This window comes from Oncorhynchus nerka, linkage group LG22 (assembly GCF_034236695.1).
Source record: "Oncorhynchus nerka isolate Pitt River linkage group LG22, Oner_Uvic_2.0, whole genome shotgun sequence".
NCBI lineage: Eukaryota > Metazoa > Chordata > Actinopteri > Salmoniformes > Salmonidae > Oncorhynchus > Oncorhynchus nerka.
Window position 1 is genome coordinate 75,876,680 of NC_088417.1, and position 21,072 is coordinate 75,897,751.

General features: G+C 40.4%; 1 protein-coding gene across 3 annotated transcripts in view; it reads left to right on the forward strand.

The window, feature by feature from the left end:
- The window catches only part of LOC115105747 (ectodysplasin-A-like), a 61,840-nt gene that overhangs the window by 22,456 nt on the left and 18,312 nt on the right, over positions 1–21,072 (forward strand). For all 3 annotated transcript variants that reach the window (XM_029628083.2, XM_029628084.2, XM_029628085.2), the window contains exon 2: positions 17,725–17,833. In XM_029628083.2, coding sequence (XP_029483943.1) covers positions 17,725–17,833 — 109 coding nt within the window. The remainder of the gene's footprint in view (positions 1–17,724; positions 17,834–21,072) is intronic.

The window sequence follows — 21,072 nt, forward strand, 5'->3', positions numbered from 1 at the left end:
TGAAAGGGCTAGCTAGTTAGCGCGCGCTAATAGCGTTTCAAACGTCACTCGCTCTGAGCCTTCTAGTAGTTGTTCCCCTTGCTCTGCATGGGTAACGCTGCTTCGATGGTGGCTGTTGTCGTTGTGTTGCTGGTTCGAGCCCAGGGTGGAGCGAGAAAGGGACGGAAGCTATACTGTTACACTGGCAATACTAAAGTGCCTATAAGAACATCTAATAGTCAAAGGTTAATGAAATACAAAATGGTATAGAGGGAAATAGTCCTATAATTCCTATAATAACTACAACCTAAAATGTCTTACCTGGGAATATTGAAGACTCATGTTAAAAGGAACCACCAGCTTTCATATTTTCTCATTTTCTGAGCAAGGAACTGAAACGTTAGCTTTCTTACATAGCACATATTGCACTTTTACTTTCTTCTCCAACACTTTGTTTTTGCATTATTTAAACCAAATTGAACATGTTTCATTATTTACTTGAGGCTAAATTGATTTTATTGATGTATTATATTAAGTTAAAATAAGTGTTCATTCAGTATTGTTGTAATTGTCCTTATTACAAATAAAAAAATAAAAAAATGACCGATTAATCGGTATCGGCTTTTTTGGCCCTCCAATAATCGGTATTGGCATTGAAAAATCATAATCGGTTGACCTCTACAGTGTACTGTAGCTACTACCGTCATGGTTACGATGAGTGAGTCTCTGAATACAAATATATCTCAGTGAAACCCCTGATGTGTCTCCCTTCATGAGTCACTCCCCCCTCCTCCACCCTACACATCCCTCATGGTGTTCAGACGTCTGCACACACTCCAACGTTATGGGTTAAAACTATGTATGAATCAATTCTGATCTTTAATTGTAGTTTGCCAATAGGGCTGCTGCACAAATTGGTTGTAGTTTAACTGTTAGCTATTAACAAGTAGCTACTAAACATGTCAAGTGATTTATGTTCACCCCCATTAATTTGACATGTTTGAAATGACATGAGCAATAGTGTTCCAGCAATGAGTTCCTATGATTGAGAGCACTTGGACAAGGTTGAATACTGTTAACACTCACACATTTGGGCTAACATGGACCCAGTGCCCAGTTCAAACATGGGCCTCTGAGAATGGTGACTGCTGACTGGTTCATGTAAGGCAGTGCTCTTCAAGACATGTTTTATTCCCGTTCTTTACAACAGTAATTTATGCCTATATTCTCTCTATATACAATACATTCTGTGCAGTATAAACAATAGCAGTTGTGTTTATTCTTTAAATAATTCTTGTGGAAGGTCATGAAATGTTCCACACATTCATTGCGGGTGTTTTTATGGGCTGTTCACAGCATAATGACTAACTACATTTTTCATGAAGTAAAAACACTACTCATCATGAAGGCATGCTTGGGTTTGTACGACAAGTACAAATAAATATGAAGGCAGAGGAAGCTACTGTGAAACATGCCCACACATCCAGGGTAATCACTCTCCCTCTCAGTCCCAGTGATCCAGAACTCCTAAACACATTGGCCACAGTGCCCACAGAAACATATTTTAATTTAACTCAAACTACCAACCACATGCTAGGCCTTCTACCTATCCAAATACCTCTCATCAGAATCATCTTGAGGTGTCCAAACATTTGATTAAACACCAGCATTGCCGAAAACGAGATCCTTCTTGATCCTTTTCCAGCAATATCAAACCACCTTTCATACATATACTGTAACTTTGGCAAAATATAGTTGTCTTCAATTTCCATGTATTATGGATGAGTAGAGCTAGTATCCAACATGTATCTGATAACTAAAAATATGTGGACCAGCATGGCACGCACACAGACTGAATATGAATCAATAAAGCAGTAGCCTCAGGCTCTACTGTTCCACCCATGGCTCCTCTTTCCCAAAAGCGTTCCCAAAAGTGATAGCACTACCCGCTGTGCCAAAAATGTTTGACATGTCACTGCAGGACCGAATTTAGGAAGATTTTGGAATGAGTTTAGTTTTTTTCCTATATTAGTGTTTCCCCTATATTCATTAGCTGCGGGGGCCCATCGTAGCGAAATTGTTGTCACTGTTGCTAAAAATCTGACGCAGTGTTGTGTGTGATCTGGCACACACACACACACACACACACACACACACACACACACACACACACACACATATATATATATATATATATATATATATATATATATATATATATATATATATATATATGTGTGTGGCCAATAAAAATAAAAGATTAATTAAAATGGGCAAAAGAACACAGACACTGGACAGAGGAACTCTGCCTTAAAGGCCAGCATTCCGGAGTCGCTTCTTCACTGTTGACACTGAGACTGGTGTTTTGCGGGTGATGATGAAGCTGCCAGTTGAGGACTTGTGAGGCGTCTGTTTCTCAAACTAGACACTCTAATGTACTTGTCCTCTTGCTCAGTTGTGCACTGGGGCCTCCCACTCCTCTTTCTATTCTGGTTAGAGCCAGTTTGAGCTGTTCTGTGAGGTGAGTAGTACACGGCGTTGTACGAGATCTTCAGTTTCTTGGCAATTTCTCACATGGAATAGCCTTCAATTCTCAGAACAAGAATAGACTGACGAGTTTCAGAAGAAAGTTATTTGTTTCTGGCCATTTTGAGCCTGTAATCGAACCCACAAATGCTGATGCTACAGATACTCAACTAGTCTAAAGGACAGTTTTATTGCTTCTTCAATCAGACAACAGTTTTCAGCTGTGCTAACGTAATTGCAAAAGGGTTTTCTAATGATCAATTAGCCTTTAAAATGATCAACTTGGATTAGTTAACACAACATGCCATTGGAACACAGGAGTGATGGTTGTTGATAATGGGCCTCTGTACGTCTATGTAGATATTCCATAAAAAAATCTACCGTTTCCAGCTACATTTACAACATTAAAAATGTCTACACTGTATTTCTGATCAATTTGATGTTATTTTAGTGGACAAAGCAATTGCTTTTGTTTCAAAAACAAGGACATTTCTAAGTGACCCAAAACTTTTGAACGATAGTGTATATAGTTCTGCCGAGACACTCTTTTAAATGCATAGTTGTTTCCTCAATGACTGGAAGTCTACGTGAACAGCTAGTATGGCATTGCACTAACATTGCACTAACTAACACTAGTTGCAATGCACCCCCCCCCACTACCCTTTGCCATCAGTGCTGAAAGAAATCCTAGGGAAAACACTGCATATGTACAGTACATACTCTTCCACTCCAATGTCGCATAATCATTCAGACTGACCCCTCAGCAACAGTACATGCTGTTTAGACAGAGAGAGGAAAGACATTTTTCAAACTCAACTCCACACAGAATAGAACAGCATTGGCCTTTCGTCAAGGGCAAGACACTGGGTGGTCTGTTTGCAGCAGTGATGAGGAATAAGTCAAATCTCTTGTGTTTTTCTACCCACTGTCTCTCCCGCCCCCTCAGGGGTTAGCGTGTGTGTCTGACTGGCTATGGGCTCCCTCTTGGGCTTGGCCCCTAAGCAGAACACATATCTGACATAGGAGCCTCAGACCCAAGTGCATGTTGATGTGACCTCAGGCTCCAGATGTGGACTTGTTGTAACCTTATGATCGAGGTATAATTCAATGTCTTTCAATCCAGTTCGTGTGGGCAAGAATATCACACTAATTAAAGTTGTTATAACCATTGTTCTACTGAAATGATGTATGCAGTCTTCCTTGTCAAAGTATGCTTAGCGGGCCTACATTTGTTTGATATGTTACATGTTGCCAGACACAAAACTGAGGTTATAGCACATTGGAAACATGCCTACAGAGCTTGTCCCAGTATCAGGCATGATATGCAAACAAGTGCTAAACAAAGTATGTTATGCTAATCAACATATGTGTCCCTGATTTTAATTAGTCTGATTTGTGATAAACAATTTGTGACAAACCTTTTTTGGAAGTGGTTATTTTGTGTACAATAATGGCCTGGTGGGAGGGCCCATGCATTATAGACCTTCCTGGTCTCTTGACTGCGTGGAGTTCAGTTGAGTACATCATCCCGGTCCCAGTCCCAGCTGCACTACTAGAAACAGGGTGAAAGGTCTGTACTCTGATCTCCCCTATTACAGTGTGATGAATGAGATGGCAATGTCCGCCATCAGTATAAAAGGTGCAATTTAAAACGCACCTGGAAACGCCACCTGTATAGAAATGCTCCATGTCTCACGGCAGACTCATGTTGCATAGTCTAGACAGCGCGTCTCTCCAGCCTTTCAGAGCCCCGGCGCATTAGGTTAGCATTTGGCAGGTCAGCATCTGTTCCGGTAGTGGTGATACTCCCCACTCCGCCCCAGCCCCCACTGGGTTCCTCTAATATTGGATGTGTTCCCCTTACTCCCCAGGGAACCTCTCTCTCATTCTCTCTCTCTCTGCTACCTTCTATCTTGTCTCCTGTCTGATTTACTTAGTATCTGTTCTCTTGTTGCTTTACACACCGCCTGGGGCGGCAGGTAGCCTAGTGGTTAGAGCGTTGGGCCAGTAACTGAAAGGTTACAAAATCAAATCCCTGAGCTGACAAGGTAAAAATCTGTCGTTCTGCTCCTGAACAAGGCAATTAACACACTGTTCTTAGAGCTGTCATTGTAAATAAGAATTTGTTCTTAACTGACTTGCCTAGTTAAATAAAGGGTAAATAAAAAATAAACACAGTCTCTCTTCTCCCCACATCTCATATGCTGTTTGACCTGTCTAATGAATCACTGTTATCTCCAAGCTGCAGATGTTACCTATTTTGATCCTTTTCCAACCTGTGTGCACATTTGACATACTACAAGGTAGAATCAAAGTAGAGGCTTATATTGGAACATGTACAGTACTGTACAATAGATTGTATTGTAAAGGGATTTAAAACGAGACAGTAGATTTGTGTTTCACTGTGTGTCAGTGGCGGTCGGTGCCGTTTAAGATGAGGGAGGATTATTTTTTTTAGGAGTATGGCCTTATTTCTATTACAGCATATTGGATGACTGTCATTCATATTCAATTCACCCCTGATCACACGCAAAACAGTTCACTTTCCTAGCAGCCACATTCAAACAGCATGATCACTTTGCTCAATGTATATATAATGCCTTCTTCCAACTATCTACACGCTCTCCTCCTCTCACCTTTACCCTTCGCTTGTGGACTTGAGTGCTGTCTGTGACCAGGCAAAAAAAACTTTCCAAGCCAAACCTTCATATCATGACAGCTAACCACTACACACAGCCTACATCGTTGTCAACTAGAACTACTAGAACTAACATGTTAGTAAACCCGCTACAATCATGCAGTACATTGTACAGTCAGAAATCAGTTTAGCAGTTACACCAGTGTGTCCCAGTGGCAATAAATTAATAAAACCAAAAGCTCACGTTGACTTGGATGAGTTCCAGTGTTGGATAGCCATAGCCAGCTAGCGAACATAGCATCCCTCTCTGTTTGAGCAGGGTGTTTGAGTAGGCTAAACTAGCTAGCTGCATTTGCTAGCTAAGTGAAAGTGAAAGTTTAAAAAAAAAATACAACCAAATATAGCTAGCTCGCTCTTCTCCTTAATTTTGAAAGATTTTTTTTTTTAACTGCTCATCTATTGTCTTTCACCCTTTTGATGCAACTACTCACCACATTTTATGCAGTGCTAGCTAGCTGTAGCTTATGCTTTTAGTACTAAATTCATTATCTAATCCTTTGATTGGGTGGACAACATACTGCACGAGCTCTGATAGGTTGGAGGACATCCTCCGGAAGTTGTCATAATTACTGTGAAAGTCTATGGAAGGGGTGAGAACCATGAGACTCCTATGTTTTGTATTGAAGTCAATGTTCCCAGAGGTAGGAGCTAGGAGGCTAGCTGTCTTCCGGCTACACCACGGGGCTAAACTACAGAGTGCTGCTGAGGCTAATGTAGACCTTCATTGCAAAACAGTGTTTTAATCAATTATTTGGTGATGTGAATATATTTAGAATAGTTTTATCTAATAGGATCACTTTTTAAATTTTTCACTATTTAGATTTTTATGAAATTCACCGAGGAGGGTGGTCCTCCCCTTGCTCCTCTGATGAGCCTCCACTGCTATGAGTACAGTATTATAATGTTTTGCATATTCTTTCTGGTCTGGATTTCTTCTGGGAGGGTTTCATGATAGAACTCTAAGTACATATTTGTAATTGTCATGCCATGGGCCATCACATATAGATTTCACATGTCTTTGTGCACCATAAATATGGCAAGTGCTGTAGAGTACTGTGAACATTTACATTACATTTAAGTCATTTAGCAGACGCTCTTAACCAGAGCGACTTACAAATTGGTGCATTCACCTTATGACATCCAGTGGAACAGTAGTGCATCTAAATCTTTTAAGGGGGGGGGGGGGGGGGGTGAGAGGGATTACTTTATCCTATCCTAGGTATTCCTTAAAGAGGTGGGGTTTCAGGTGTCTCCGGAAGGTGGTGTGAACACAGTTTACCTAACAGATTGTTAGTTTTACCCATCCCACTAAAAGACAATATCTGCTCGGAGAACATGTTCTCCTGCCAATTGTTGAGACTTTAATTGTTAATCCTGTAAGTATGAAACCCAATACCTTTAAAAAATGCTTTAAGGAACGCTCCCACTGGACACACTGGTGGAATCAACGTTGTTTCAGTGTAATTTGTTAATGTATTGTGACGTGGAATCAACAGGGAAAATACATTGGATTTTCTTTTTTTTAAGTAATTAACCAGTACTGTTTTCATCTAATTTCAACCAGAGTTTTAAGCATTGAAATTAGGGTAAAACCTCAATTTCAATACATTGACATAACAACCTGTTTGTCAGGTTAAGACAATCTAATTTCAACATAATCATCAGAACTCTGTATACATTGAAATTGCGTTGAAAATTCCTCATCCTATATTCAATTGGGTGGTTGAAATTATGTTGAATCATATACAAGACAATATCCAAAGATAAAAGTGTGTTATTAATACCATGCATTTGGCATCCTATTTATAGAGTTTAAGGTAACTACTTCTAAACTTCAAAAGATCCAGTCAACCATAGACGAATTAGGGTATATTGTATGTAGCTAGCTTCGTTAAAATGGTGTGCTTTGGGCAAATCAGATGTTAATAGAGCCTACATAAAGCCAACCTCACTCCGAATTTACTTTCACACACAGCTTGTTTAAGAAAAGTTAGAGTTACTTTCAACTATTCAATGTTATTTAGGTAGTCTACTCAAATGAGTATAGAAGCTGATCAATGTCTGAATATTTTGACATGATAGCTCAGCTGAAATTAAAAAGAGCTTGTTTCCAAAGCTAAGCAGCGTACATAGAGGTAGGCATCTGGATAGTAGACTTGTTCTCACTGAAGTGCATTACCCCTCATATATCAGTAGGAGTCACTGTTCAGGCAGAAATCGTTGGGCTGTGGCTTCACATTTTATCTCAATCTACCTCTTTATTTAGGTTGTCAGCATGACACTGAAACAATGATGTTGATTCAAACAAACGTTTTACTATCAACATTGAAACAAGGTCAAATAACATGTCTAATTAAACCTAAAATTCAACCCAATATACACTCAGTGGCCAGTTTGAGAACCATACTCAATCAGTTTATTTTTTTCACAGAAAAATGGTTCTCCTACAGACAGTGAGTCAGGTGGTTATGGCTTGATATATAAAGCAGGCAGACAGGCATCGAGGCATTCAGTTATTGTTCGATTGAACGTTAGAATGGGCAAAACGAGTGACCTAAGCGATTTTGAGCGTGGTATGATCATCGGTGTAACGGCTATCGTTGGTGAAAGAAGGAGAGAACCAAGGTGCAGCGTGGTACATGTTCATGATCTTTTCATTACACTGAACAATAGAACAAAAAATAACAAAACAGAACAAACGAAACAGTCCTGTCTGGGACAGAGACAGAAAACAACTACCCACACCCATAGTGGGAAAACAGGCTGCCTAAGTGTGGTTCTCAATCAGAGACAACGATAACCAGCTGCCTCTGATTGAGAACCATACCAGGCCTAAACATAGAAACACAACACCTAGACATACAACATAGAATACCCACCCACATCACACCCTGACCAAACTAAAAATAGAAACATACAAAGCAATCTACGGTCAGGGCGTGACAGTCGTTGCTAGGAGCGCCGGTTCCAGTATCTCAGAAATGGTCGGCCTCTTGGGCTTTTTAAACATGACAGTGTCTAGGGTTTACAGAGAAATGTGCGACAAACAAAAAACATCCAGTTAGCTGCAGTCCTGTGGACGAAAACAGCTTGTTGATGAGAGAGATCGAAGGAGAATGGCAAGAATAGTGACATTTGGGGGGGTTAGCGTGTGCAATTTTTATTAGCCTAATAATAAAGACGTCATTTAAAAGGTAAACATTTATTACTTACCTTTTAATGTGGCATAAACACAACCTGTCATGATTGTCATACAAATCACTTCAAAAAGTAGTCTACCGGTGCATGTTCGTCCAGTCCAAAATAATTTCAGCATCCAAACTGCATGTATACTCGTGCCATTTGATGAATGGAAATAGACATCTGTTACAAAACACCAAAAAGCATCTAGCAGTAGGCTAGACAGTAATATATTGTCAAACATCATCAGCTGATCCAAGGAAGAAAAAAAATATTGGTAGAAAACAATAAAGCTACATTAATGGTCTACTACTTCTGGCCATGGATGGCGCGGAGAACACCAGTACCCGCGCGCACCTGGAAAACAAAGCAATGAGCCTCTGAACAGCTGACTGACAAAAGCAAACAATGATAAATCCACAAATACATCTAATGCATTGAAATATATCAAGGATGCATGGCAAACAAATGGCAAAAATTAGGAAGTACAAAGGAAAATCTATGCGTCAAGGAGCTCAGCTGAGGCCGAAATTCAGCACTACTGAGTGGACCAACCAGCTCTCACAGTCTCTCTCAGAATTAGACGCCCATCCATATTTTTTTTAAATTATCAAAGTAGTTCCAAACGTCAAATTTCTAAGTGTTTAAGGTGAAGTTTAGGCATTAACTCAGAATTCTTAAGGTTAGGCATTAAACCTAACCATTACAAAAACATATTTCTATTGCTGGATTTGAACATGCAACCTTTGCCTCTGGAATCAGAGGCAGATGCTTACACCCATCCACCATCCACGTCTACAACGCCCTAGAAAACTAAAACCTACTTGAAGGTAACAGTGCTCATTGTTGTCCCTACTGGCCGGTTTTCATGCCGTCTCCTGACGTCCTTAGACATGGATGGACGTCGAAAACTGACTTGTATCACGAGTGACCTGCCTTGAGTGGACAGCACTGAAACATAGAAATTAATGTTTTAAGCTATGACAGAGAGGTGGGTGTGTTAATTTCATATGGAAGCTTTTATTTGAATATTTACCACAGTAAAACATATTTTCCAATACATTTTAAACAAATAGGAGAATGGTTAAATTAGCATTATTTAGACACCCACTCCACCCCCACCCAATGTTGGACTTTTGTTGCATTTAGGGATGCTACAGTGGTGTGTATTCATGGATGCCAAGGAAAATAAGGCTTCTCAAAACAATTGACCAACAAAAAAACATACAATTATTTATCTTTCGTCTCTCTGTGTTTCATAATTTTCCTTAAATTCGCAAGTGGCTGAATGTATCTCACACGAGAAAGAATTAGAGCAAGTGAAACAGCGCCCCTCTGTCTCTTTACGTGTAGGCCATCTATCTGATGCTGTCTGGTCCAAACGAGTATGACATTGTTGCCGCCAGTAGCATTGAAGGCAAGGGAAACCAGCGAGCATTTGGCCTCTCTTGATAAAAAAAGTGTACAAAATTTGCCAATCAGCATTAAGCTAAACTGAGCGAGCTCAACTGTGAATGGTCCTGGCGCACCAAAAAAAAGTATAAAGGGAACCCAGCTTGGATTTGGCTTCACTCCTATCAAATCCCATTGTAAGCATACGTCATTGACAGAAAAACTTGAATTGTTGCATCTGGTTTTGTTGTTGTCCTCTGCGGGCTAGCTAGCCAGCTGGCAAAAATTGTCCCTTTACTAAATTAGCCATGGATGGAGATAGGTATTTGGACTTGTGGTTTTACTTAATTCTCCGTATTGGCCAACGGCGATTCTGATCCAAGCATTAATTCATACATTGTTGTGCCCCTGGCATTAAAGGATGGAAGTTCAATATGTAGCTAGATGTATAAGGCTAATGTTAACTAGCTAACGTTTCCCATGAATGGAAGTTAGGCTTTTAGCCAAGTAGCCTAGGACAACAAAAAATAAAAGTGTTTACTGTATGACAGAGTGGTGGACAGTTTCGTCAACATGAAAGAGAGAAGGATGGTATTGGCATTTCTATACAAGTAGGGTGAGTCAGCATATGTTTTCTACTTGCACAAACTTGCACTCACACACACAGAAATCAGAACCATGGACAGCCACAACATATTTAGCTTACATTGATTGGACTAAATTGTTTTTGGTATCTTTTAGTTGTCAGTGTATTAGACTAAGCAGAGGTGATTTGATGATGTTGATATGTCAAAGTTGAAATGGTGCTGGAATAGTAGGCAGCTCCTGTTTTCTTTGTGACTCACGGTAACTCTCTGTTGGTCTAAATCAATAGTTGTTTTGTCGGCCGAAAATATTGGAAACATTAACTTGCTTGACCATGCTATAGGTCATGAAACTGTCTGTTACTGTACGTGCAATATGCTTTGTGGACTTCACTGGACAGAGGTTGCTATCCGGTTTTGTGAGAGAAAAAAATGTGTGGTTGAATTTTCCCCATTGATTTTACCCGCGCACTGCTACTGGGGAGCTAATGTCTCATTCAGGGGAGCTGTGCCCCACCTGACTCCCCTGTAATTCGCACCCTGGGTGGACCACAAACAGGCAAATAATGGTACAGTACAACAGTTGTGTGCAGAATGGCATCTCAGAATGCACAACTCATCGGTCCTTCTTGCGGATGGGCTATTGCAGCAGACGACCACACCGGGTTCCACTCCTATCAGCTAAAAACAAGAAGAAGCGGCTCCCGTGGGCATGCGATCACCAACCAACACTGGACAATTGAGGAGTGGAAAAACATTGCTTGGTCCAATGAATCCCAGTTCCTGTTGCGTCATGCTGATGGCAGAGTCAGGATTTGGCGTAAGCAGCATGAGTCCATGGCCCCATCCTGCCTGGTGTCAACAGTACAGGCTGGTGGCGGTTGTGTAATTGTGTGGGGAATGTTTTCCTGGCACACGTTAGGTCCCTTGACACCAATTTAGCAATGTTTGAACACCACACCTTGTAGAATCCATGCCCCAAAGAACTCAGGCTGTTCTGGAGGCAAAGGGGGGTCTGACCCGGTACATGGGTGTACCTAATTAACACCAATGAGTATAGGATGATCAAAATAATTATAATAATATGTGGAATTTTCAACACAATTTCAATGTATACAGTACATAGTTCTGATGATTATGTTGAAATTAGATTGATGGAACAACCTATTAGTCAAGTTAAGTCCATTTATTTAGGTTGAAGTTTTACTCTAATTTCAATGTATACAATGCTTGTGTGATCGTTTTTAAGACCTCAAATTACTTTTAATTAATAATCTTGTCTAACAACATGTATTACTGGGCAGTGCAAATTCAAATCAAATCAAATCAAATGTTATTGGTCACATACACATGGTTAGCAGATGTTAAAGCGAGTGTAGGGAAATGCTTGTGCTTCTAGTTCCAACAGTGCAGTAATATCTAACAAATAATCTAACAATTCCCAACAACTACCTAATACACATAAATCTCACAAGTAATCTAACAATTCCCCAACAACTACCTAATACACACAAATCTAAAGGGGTGAATGAGAATATGTACATATAAATATATGGATGAGCGATGGCCGAGCGGCATAGGCAAGGTGCAGTAGATGGTATAAAATACAGTATATACATGTGATATGAGTAATGTAAGATATGTAAACCTTATTAAAGTGGCATTGTTTAAAGTGACTCGTGATCCATTTATTAAAGTGTCCAGTGATCGTGTCTCAATGTGGGCAGCAGCCTCTCTGAGTTAGTGATTGCAGTTTAGCAGTCTGATGGCCTTGAAATAGAAGTTGTTTGTCAATCTCTCGGTCCTAGCTTTGATGCACCTGTACTGACCTTGCCTTCTGGATGATAGCGGTGTGAACAGGCAGTGGCTTGGGGGGGTTGTTGTCCTTGATGATCTTTTTGTAGTTCCTGTGACATCGGGTGCTGTAGGTGTCATGGAGGGCAGGTAGTTTGCCCCCGGTGATGCGTTGTGAAGACCGCACCACCCTCTGGAGAGCCTTGCGGTTGAGGGTGGTGCAGTTGCCGTACCAGGCTGTGATACAGCCCAACAGGATGCTCTCAATTGTGCATCTGTAAAATTTTCTCAGGGCTTTGGGTGACAAGCCAAATGTCTTCAGCCTCCTGAGGTTGAAGAAGCGCTGTTGGGCCTTCTTCACCACACTGTCTGTGTGGGTGGACCATTTCAGTTTGTCCGTGATGTGTACGCCGAGGAAATTAAAACTTTCCACCTTCTCCACTGCTGACCCTTCGATGTGGATAGGGGCTTGCTCCCTCTGCTGTTTCCTGAAGGCCACGATCATCTCCTTTGTTTTATTGAAGTTGAGTGAGAGGTTATTTTCCTGACACCACACTCCGAGTGCCCTCAACTCCTCCCTGTAGGCTGTCTCGTCGTTATTGGTGATCAAGCCCACTACTCTTATGTCATCTGCAAACTTGATGATTGAGTTGGAGGTGTGCATGGCCACACAGTCGTGGGTGAACACGGGGTACAGGAGAGGGCTGAGCACACACCCTTATGGGGCCCCAGTGTTGAGGATCAGTGAAGTAGGTCAGTTTCCTACTTTCACCACCTGGGGGCGGCCTGTCAAAAAGTTCAGGACCCAGTTGCACAGGGAGGGGTTGAGACCCAGGGCCTCCAGCTTGATGATGAGCTTGGAGGGTACTATGGTGTTGAATGCTGAGCTGTAGTCAATGAACAGCATTCTTCCATAGGTATTATTTTTGTCCAGATGGGATAGGTGCAGTGCAATGGTGATTGCGTCATCTGTGGACCTGTTGGGGCGGAATGCAAACTGAAGTGGGTCTAGGGTGGCTGGTAAGGTTGAGGTGCTATGATCCTTGACGAGCATCTCAAAGCACTTCATGATGACATAAGTGAGTGCTTACAGGCAGTAGTCATTTAGTTCAGTTATCTTTGCCTTCTTGGGTACAGAAACAATGTTAGCCATCTTGAAGCATCTGGGGACAACAGACTGGGATAGGGAGTGATTAAATATGTCCGTAAACACACCAGCCAGCTGGTCTGCGCATGCTCTGAGGACGCGGCTAGGGATGCCGTCTGGGCCAGCAGCCTTGCAAGGGTTAATATGTTTAAAAGTTTTTCTCACGTCAGCCACTGAGAAGGAGAGGGGTGGCGCAGACTTTGTTAGCGAGCCGCGACGGTGGCACTGTATTATCCTCAAAGCAGGCAAAGTGGGTGTTTAGTTTGTCTGGAAGCATGACATCAGTATCCGGGATGTGGTTGTATTTTGCTTTTGTAATCGGATTATTTGAAACTGAACCAGCCCTTTCTTGGAAACGTTTCCTCTTAATGAAAAGGTTGGAAGTAATATTCTCTACAAGTGGAACCCCAAGACTATATCAACAAAAATGAGCAATCGCTGTACCATCATTTTAGTAAGTTATTTGGTCTGAAACAAGACCTAAAACACCTCTGTGGCAAAACAGACTCCTGCCAATGATCTTGAATAGCAAAACAATTCAACAGTGGCATCAGAAGTGAATAACGCATTTAGAACATTGTTATATAGATGGGGTGCTTATATAATTTAGAACATTGTTATATACAGTGGGGCAAAAAAAGTATGTAGTCAGCCACCAATTGTGCAAGTTCTCCCACTTAAAAAGATGAGAGAGGCCTGTAGTAATTTTCATCATAGGTACAACTATGACAGACAAAATGAGAAAAAATTCCAGAAAATCACATTGTAGGATTTTTAAAGAATTTATTTGCAAATTATTGTGGAAAATAAGTATTTGGTCAATAACAAAAGTTTATCTCAATACTTTGTTATATACCCTTTGTTGGCAATGACAGAGGAGTGGCTTCGTAAGAAGCATTTCAAGGTCCTGGAGTGGTCTAGCCAGTCTCCAGATCTCAACCCCATAGAAAATCTTTGGAGGGAGTTGAAAGTTCGTGTTGCCCAGCAACAGCCCCAAAACATCACTGCTTTAGAGGAGATCTGCATGGAGGAATGGGCCAAAATACCAGCAACAGTGTGTGAAAACCTTGTGAAGACTTACAGAGCACGTTTGACCTCTGTCATTGCCAACAAAGGGTATATAACAAAGTATTGAGATAAACTTTTGTTATTGACCAAATACTTATTTTCCACCATAATTTGCAAATAAATTCATTAAAAATCCTACAATGTGATTTTCTGGATTTTTCTTCTCATTTTGTCTGTCATAGTTGAAGTGTACCTATGATGAAAATTACTACAGGCCTCTCTCATCTTTTTAAGTGGGAGAACTTGCACAATTGGTGGCTGACTAAATACTTTTTTCTCCCCACTGTAGATGGGGTGCTTATGTAATTTGAGCTGAAAGTATATATACCAGTTATCTAATAATAGTTTATTTTGTTATTTACAGTTAAGAAACTTTCTCAGAAGCAGTCTTGGAGACATTACTTCTCTACATCTATCAAGTATTGAACAACTACTCCATAATAACCGTGACTCATATAGATTTATATCCAGAGTGTACTCATTGCTAATGCAACAATGACCAAAACCAGATGTACATAAGTCAAGAGAGCAATGGGAATCTGATTTGAATATTACAATTGATGAGGGCCTATGGTCGGACCTATGCCAAGATAGTGTGTCAGTGACAATCAACTCTAGATACAGACTTATACATTACACTTTCCTCCACCAACTCTATCTGACACCTCAGAGGCTACATAGATATAACCCTGAAATATCAGAAATGTGTTTCAGATGTGGAACAACAGAAGGTATTTTTTTGCATTCTACTTGGCAGTGTACTATATAATTATGGAGGTCCCTTTCCCACTTGACCCTGAAATATGCCTTCTGGATAACTTTAACTTTTCTGGGTAACTTTAAATGTAAGTTTGAGGAATAACTTCAATATCAAATTTACAGAAATCGCAAGAAAATGTGTTGCATTGACATCAAATTCCCCTCTCCAAATTCCAAGATGGTCTCTGAAATGAATACGTGTATTCCTATTAAGAAGATGACCTATGCTTTAAGAAATAAATTCAACTACTACTTTGTATGGCAACCCTTCCTGGATTATATGGAAATACTTCCATTGGGGTTGGTGATATGTGCTTGTAGATGTTAATATTGTCTCTCCGTAATGTACTGTTTATATTGCTTTGTGTATGTGTTGGTCTCTCTTGTCTTTTGCCTTATTTAGTCATTATTAGTATTATTATTATAAAAATAAAAATAAATGTCATTTGTAATTGTTTTAAAAATATATATATTTTGGGGGAGGGGTGGGGAGGGCTGAATAAGCTTTTTTTGTAGTACTTACTCTTGCTGTGTTGTATTGTTTGGTTGTTCAATAATTGAAAAATAAAATAAAATAATTGTTATTATTTTGTCCAACAACATTGTGTTATTTTTTGCTATAGGCTGTGTTTGCAGATATCTTGTTTCATTCAGTATATATTTGATTGACATGCTCAGTAATTGTCAGGATGTAGTGATCTTCTGTTGGGGTGAATCAAATGAGATTACATCATAGTGTTTGTCATCCCATACATGTCATTTTTTGGGGACTGAGGATCTCCTCTGTAATAATTGGACGGAAGCCTCTTGTTAGATTGTAAGGTACACATTTACTAATGTAGATAGCATTTGTATCATAAAGGTGAGCAACAGCATACTGTATAAACTATATCTATTTGGTTGTTATAATACCTCAATGGAAAAGTACTTGGTGAGAGTCAAGTTGACACAAAGCTGCGGTTCAGAGGTCTTGTCTCAGGCTCTACAGACTATAATGAGTGCCTGTCAGGGTAACTAAAGTTTTGGCTGTCCTCTCCCTTTACGGGCTGGCTGGGATATCAAAGGCCCCGCTGATAAACAAAATAAACTCCCAGCACTGCTTTCACCCTTTATTGTCCTGCCCGGTTTTAATGTTGGCCAGGTGCAGAGTTAAGCACAAACTAGCATTTTTAAGCCGGCATGCAGCGAGCAAAGCATCCACAGAAGCATGCCTGTTGTTGGTATCACTCAGCTACAGTATGACCGTACATCCTCAGTACTGCTGAATAAATCCATTGTTGTTACATTGTATTTGAGGTACAAGGAATGTAGTCCATTGGTTACAGTTCTCGTGTAACATTCCTGTCCTGAACTCCAATGTTTTAGAGTAAAGTATGTCGTGTAGATAATAAGTACCCTGATATCAGTGCAATATCCATATAGAACTGAGACTACTCTATAAACGCTGACACGCGTATACCAGCATATGAGACTCACCTCTGAAGATTTTAATGATAGTTGGTGGAAGTGGACTATCACCCCAAAGAATGCAGAGGGGCCATAAAATGAAACTTTTGGCTGGGAGTCATGTGACGGATGGGTAATGCTCATTGTTCACGTTTGGCAAGCCCTAGTCTCTCTTGCACATTTTCCGATACTTTTACAGGTACGTTATTGCCTTAATCAGCGTCACTCATTTATGTAGGGCTTTTGAAACAGTAGTTTGAAGACACGTTTATGGAATACGGAACTAGTGAAAATGAGCTATTAGTGTCCTGTAATGTATTGGGGCAAAACTCCCTATAACTGTTCACCCAGGCTTTATATAAGCAGGCTAACACAATCTTGTGGAATGCAGACAATCCATGTTTAAACCCAGTCAAGAGTAACATTTATTTTCCTGCCCTAAGGTTATTGGTGAACTTTTGGAATTGATGGCTGCTGCTTTCTATTGTCATAAAATGTGCTATTTTCAATGAGTAATCAATACCACATCTCAAGTAGGATCCTCGGCAACGAGCGGCCTGCTCTGCCAAGGGCAGCGTTATGAGCTCAACATAGGATTGTCTACTATCCAACAGACAGAGACTGCCTGGGTTTGGTTTTCTGCATCTTGTACCCAAGCCTAATGCCTTCCGTCAATGGAATCATGTTTTCACATGGTTTCCCCTGGAGTTGGGCATGCATCTGAAATGTTCATCTCTTGCACACTTTCTCCCTCTCCCATTCTTCCTATCCCCTCTTCTTAGTATCTGTGGAGAGGAACTCTGCTTATCGCGTTGCAGTTTGGTCTAATTTATGTTCCATAAGTGCAGGTCTCATAAATACTCAAAGTGAACAAAGCCAAGTAATTCAATCCTGTGTCAACAAACACCAAAAAAACAGACAAATCTAATCCGTCCTGATTTGAAATATAATTTGAAAGAACATAAACTTTTACTTCTTTTGCACACATTGCCTGTGATTTCCATGAATGTTATGAGATAATATGAACACATTTCGTATATTTTAGGCAAGTTCTCATGACTTGCTAGTTGAAATGATAAAGACTCCAATGCAAACAACAGTTCTATTTCAATTTTATAACACTTTTCCTTGTATCCTTCACTGACCAACAGAATAGGTTGCCTCTGGGGAACAGTGACGAAAGCTCTCACCTCAAAGAAGACAGAGACAATGCTGTCCATCGCACCAAAAGGAGCCAGCAGAATAAACGACTTGATTCAGGTATGGATACTTTCTTGGAACAACAATTTCATTACATTCAAAGAATGCCTTAAACTTTCATGTTCTAATTTGTTAAATGACTGGACGGATGGGTATACATCAAGTTTTACCTCCAGGTAAAATACTCAAGACAGCAGGGATAGAGCAGGCCTGAACCCAGTATGCTGTATTGTTCATGGTGGGCAGTGGTATAGTGGAAACTATACGCAGGTATACACCGTAACCCTGTTTCTTTTCAGTGTACATTGCGTATATTCACTTCTTAATCCCCACTGATGCGTATCAAAGGAGTGTGGTGGAGTTATAAGCCGTATCAATTAATAAGGCTGATGAAATATATCATAATGTTTAGCTTAAAATGTTGATAAACTATTATTTCTTCACATTTTAAGCGCAGCAAGGAATGTGCACACAGTGGTAGGCCTAAAAGAGAATTCACTAGAACATGTTTTCTAGCCAACCTAATTCATTTAAATTTCCTAAATCATAGATTAAGTACACGTTTAAATGTCACATGATAAGAACAACCATCTATCAAAACGAGTCAATGGCTAGCTAACAGTCTAGTCTACTGACAAGCTAGCTAACTAGCTGTTTAGCTGGCTAGCATACCCACAAACTCATTTTAATCATATTAACCAGCTAGCTAGCATATTTTCTTGTCAAACTGTTAAATTAGTAGCCAGCCAGTTTCAAGTGATGTTAAATAACAATATAAGTCTTCTACAAAGCTTTGTTGCGAAATAGGAAGCCGATTCTAGATTTAATTTTTGATTGGAGATGTGGAAGGAGTCTGGAAGGAGAGTTTACAGTCTAGCCAAACACCTAGGTATTTGTAGTTGTCCACATATTCTAAGTCAGAACCGTCCAGAGTAGTGATGCTAGTCGGGCGGGCGGGTGCGGGCAGCGAAAAGGTTGAAAAGCATGCATTTGGGGTTTACTAGCGTTTAAGAGCAATTGGAGGCCACAGAAGGAGTGTAGTATGGCGTTGAAGTTTGTTTGGAGGTTAGTTAGCACAGTGTTCAAAGAAGAGCCAGATGTATACAGAATGGTGTCGTCTGCGTAGAGGTGGATCAGGGAATCACTCGCAGCAAGAGCAACATCATTGATATATGCAGAGAAAATAGTTGGCCCGAGAATTGAACCCTGTGGTACCCCCATAGAGACTGCCAGAGATCCGGAGAACAGGCTCTCCGATTTGACACACTGAACTCTGTTTGCGAAGTAGTTGGTGAACCAGGCGAGGCAGTCATTTGAGAAACCAAGGCTGTTGAGTCTGCCGATAAGGATAATGTGATTGACAGAGTCGAAAGCCTTGGCCCCGAATGCATGTCGAAAGCATGTTCAAATACAGGCATGAATTAACAATAAACATATTCTGACAATAATCAATATATTACTAAATATATTCACACTTCAGTCAATGGTGTAGGACCCTGCATAAAGCAGGGTAACATTTGTCCTCCCTTCGAATTCAACCACATTACAGATCTCAGTAACACAGGATAAGTAGCGCTCCTGAACACAGCTGTGTTTGACACACCTCCTGATGCAGCAGGAACAAAGGATTCACCTCTTCATTCAACGAGGATTACCGGTATGTTTGCAAACCATTTTTTACCTTTAACCTAGCGATTACATCACCAAAACATGTGCACTTGAAGCATACCAAGACTGAGTAACACAGCACTACAAACAAATGGCTGGCGCATCCAAAACCAAATTAATGTTGGCGTTAACTCTAACATGCATTTCTCTCTCATTACAGGCGAACATCGGCAGTACTGAAGGACATGGCTAAACACATATTACATTCAATAAATGAATGTGCATTCTCATAAACCCTTAAAGTGTTTCAAATGTCTGGTTACTTATATAAGGCATGTCTTTAGGTTGTGAAAGAGATTATTTGGACGATCATCACAATTGGGTTTATCATTTTAGGTCATTCAGAGTACATGTCACTGTTTCTCCTGTTTAAAAAATTACACAAGGCGCCTTTCCTTCACTGGGCGGGACGTTTAGTTGCATTTACAGAGGCTGGATCTATGCACTTTGGGAGGGAGACGCTGTTCCCCACTTCTATGTTGTTGGTATAAAACCAGAATATAAGTAATTACATTTTTGCGGCTGTTCTCCTGATTTCTTGGTTTGAAAGGAGCGAGCACTGGATTTTTGATGTGGTATTCAGTTCAAAGCCTGACATGCATTGCATTGGAACATTTACAATGCAGTAATTTGTTTGGGCGCTCTGTCATTAGAGGGTTTAAGTCTCTCTCTCTCCCTCGCTCTCTCTTTCCATTGTGGGCTACTGCTGCTGCTTAGATATCAGTTGAAGTGAGTCTACATATTTCAGCTTCACACAATAAGGTTGGTATGATCCTGCCAGAATCAGGATCTGGTGAGGCATTGTTCCTTTCCTCGGATTACCTCCAGTCAGGGGAGGCTGAGGAGATGATTGACATGTGTTTTGGACGCTGCTGCTTTCTGCCCTGAGGATATATTTACATGTAAATATGGTGCAGGTCCAGTGTTTTCATTGGAGAGGTACTGTAGGGAAGAAGTGGTGCTGTGATCCCAGCTGGAGAGCTGCTCTTTTGGCTTAAAGGAAAGATTCACCCATTTTGAATGTTACTGTATTTTTTCTTATCTCTGAGATAAAATATGCATATAAGAGATGCACAAAAACTACACTGAACAAAAATATAAATGCAACATGTAAAGGTCCCATGTTTCATGAGCTGAAATAAAAAATCCCACAAATGTTCCATAGGCACCAAAAGCTTATTTCTCTCAAATTGTGTGCACAAATTTGTTTACATTACGGATAGTGAATATTTCTCCTTTGCCAAGATAATCCATCCACCTGACAGATGTGGCATATCAAGAAGCTGATTAAACAGCATGATCATTACACAGATGCACCACTTTAAAATGTGCAGTTTTGTCACACAACACAATGCCACGGATGTCTCAAGTTTTGAGGGAGCATGCAATTGGCATGCTGACTGCAGGAATGTCCACCAGAGCTGTTTCCAGATAATTTAATGTTAATTTCTTACCATATGCTGCCTCCAATGTTGTTTTAGAGAATTTGGCAGTACGTCCAACTGGCCTCACAACTACAGACCACGTGTAACCACACCAGCCTAGGCCCTCCACATCCAGCTTCTTCACCTGTGGGATCATATATCTTTGACATTCTTGCATGTTGCGATTATATTTTTGTTCAGTGTATA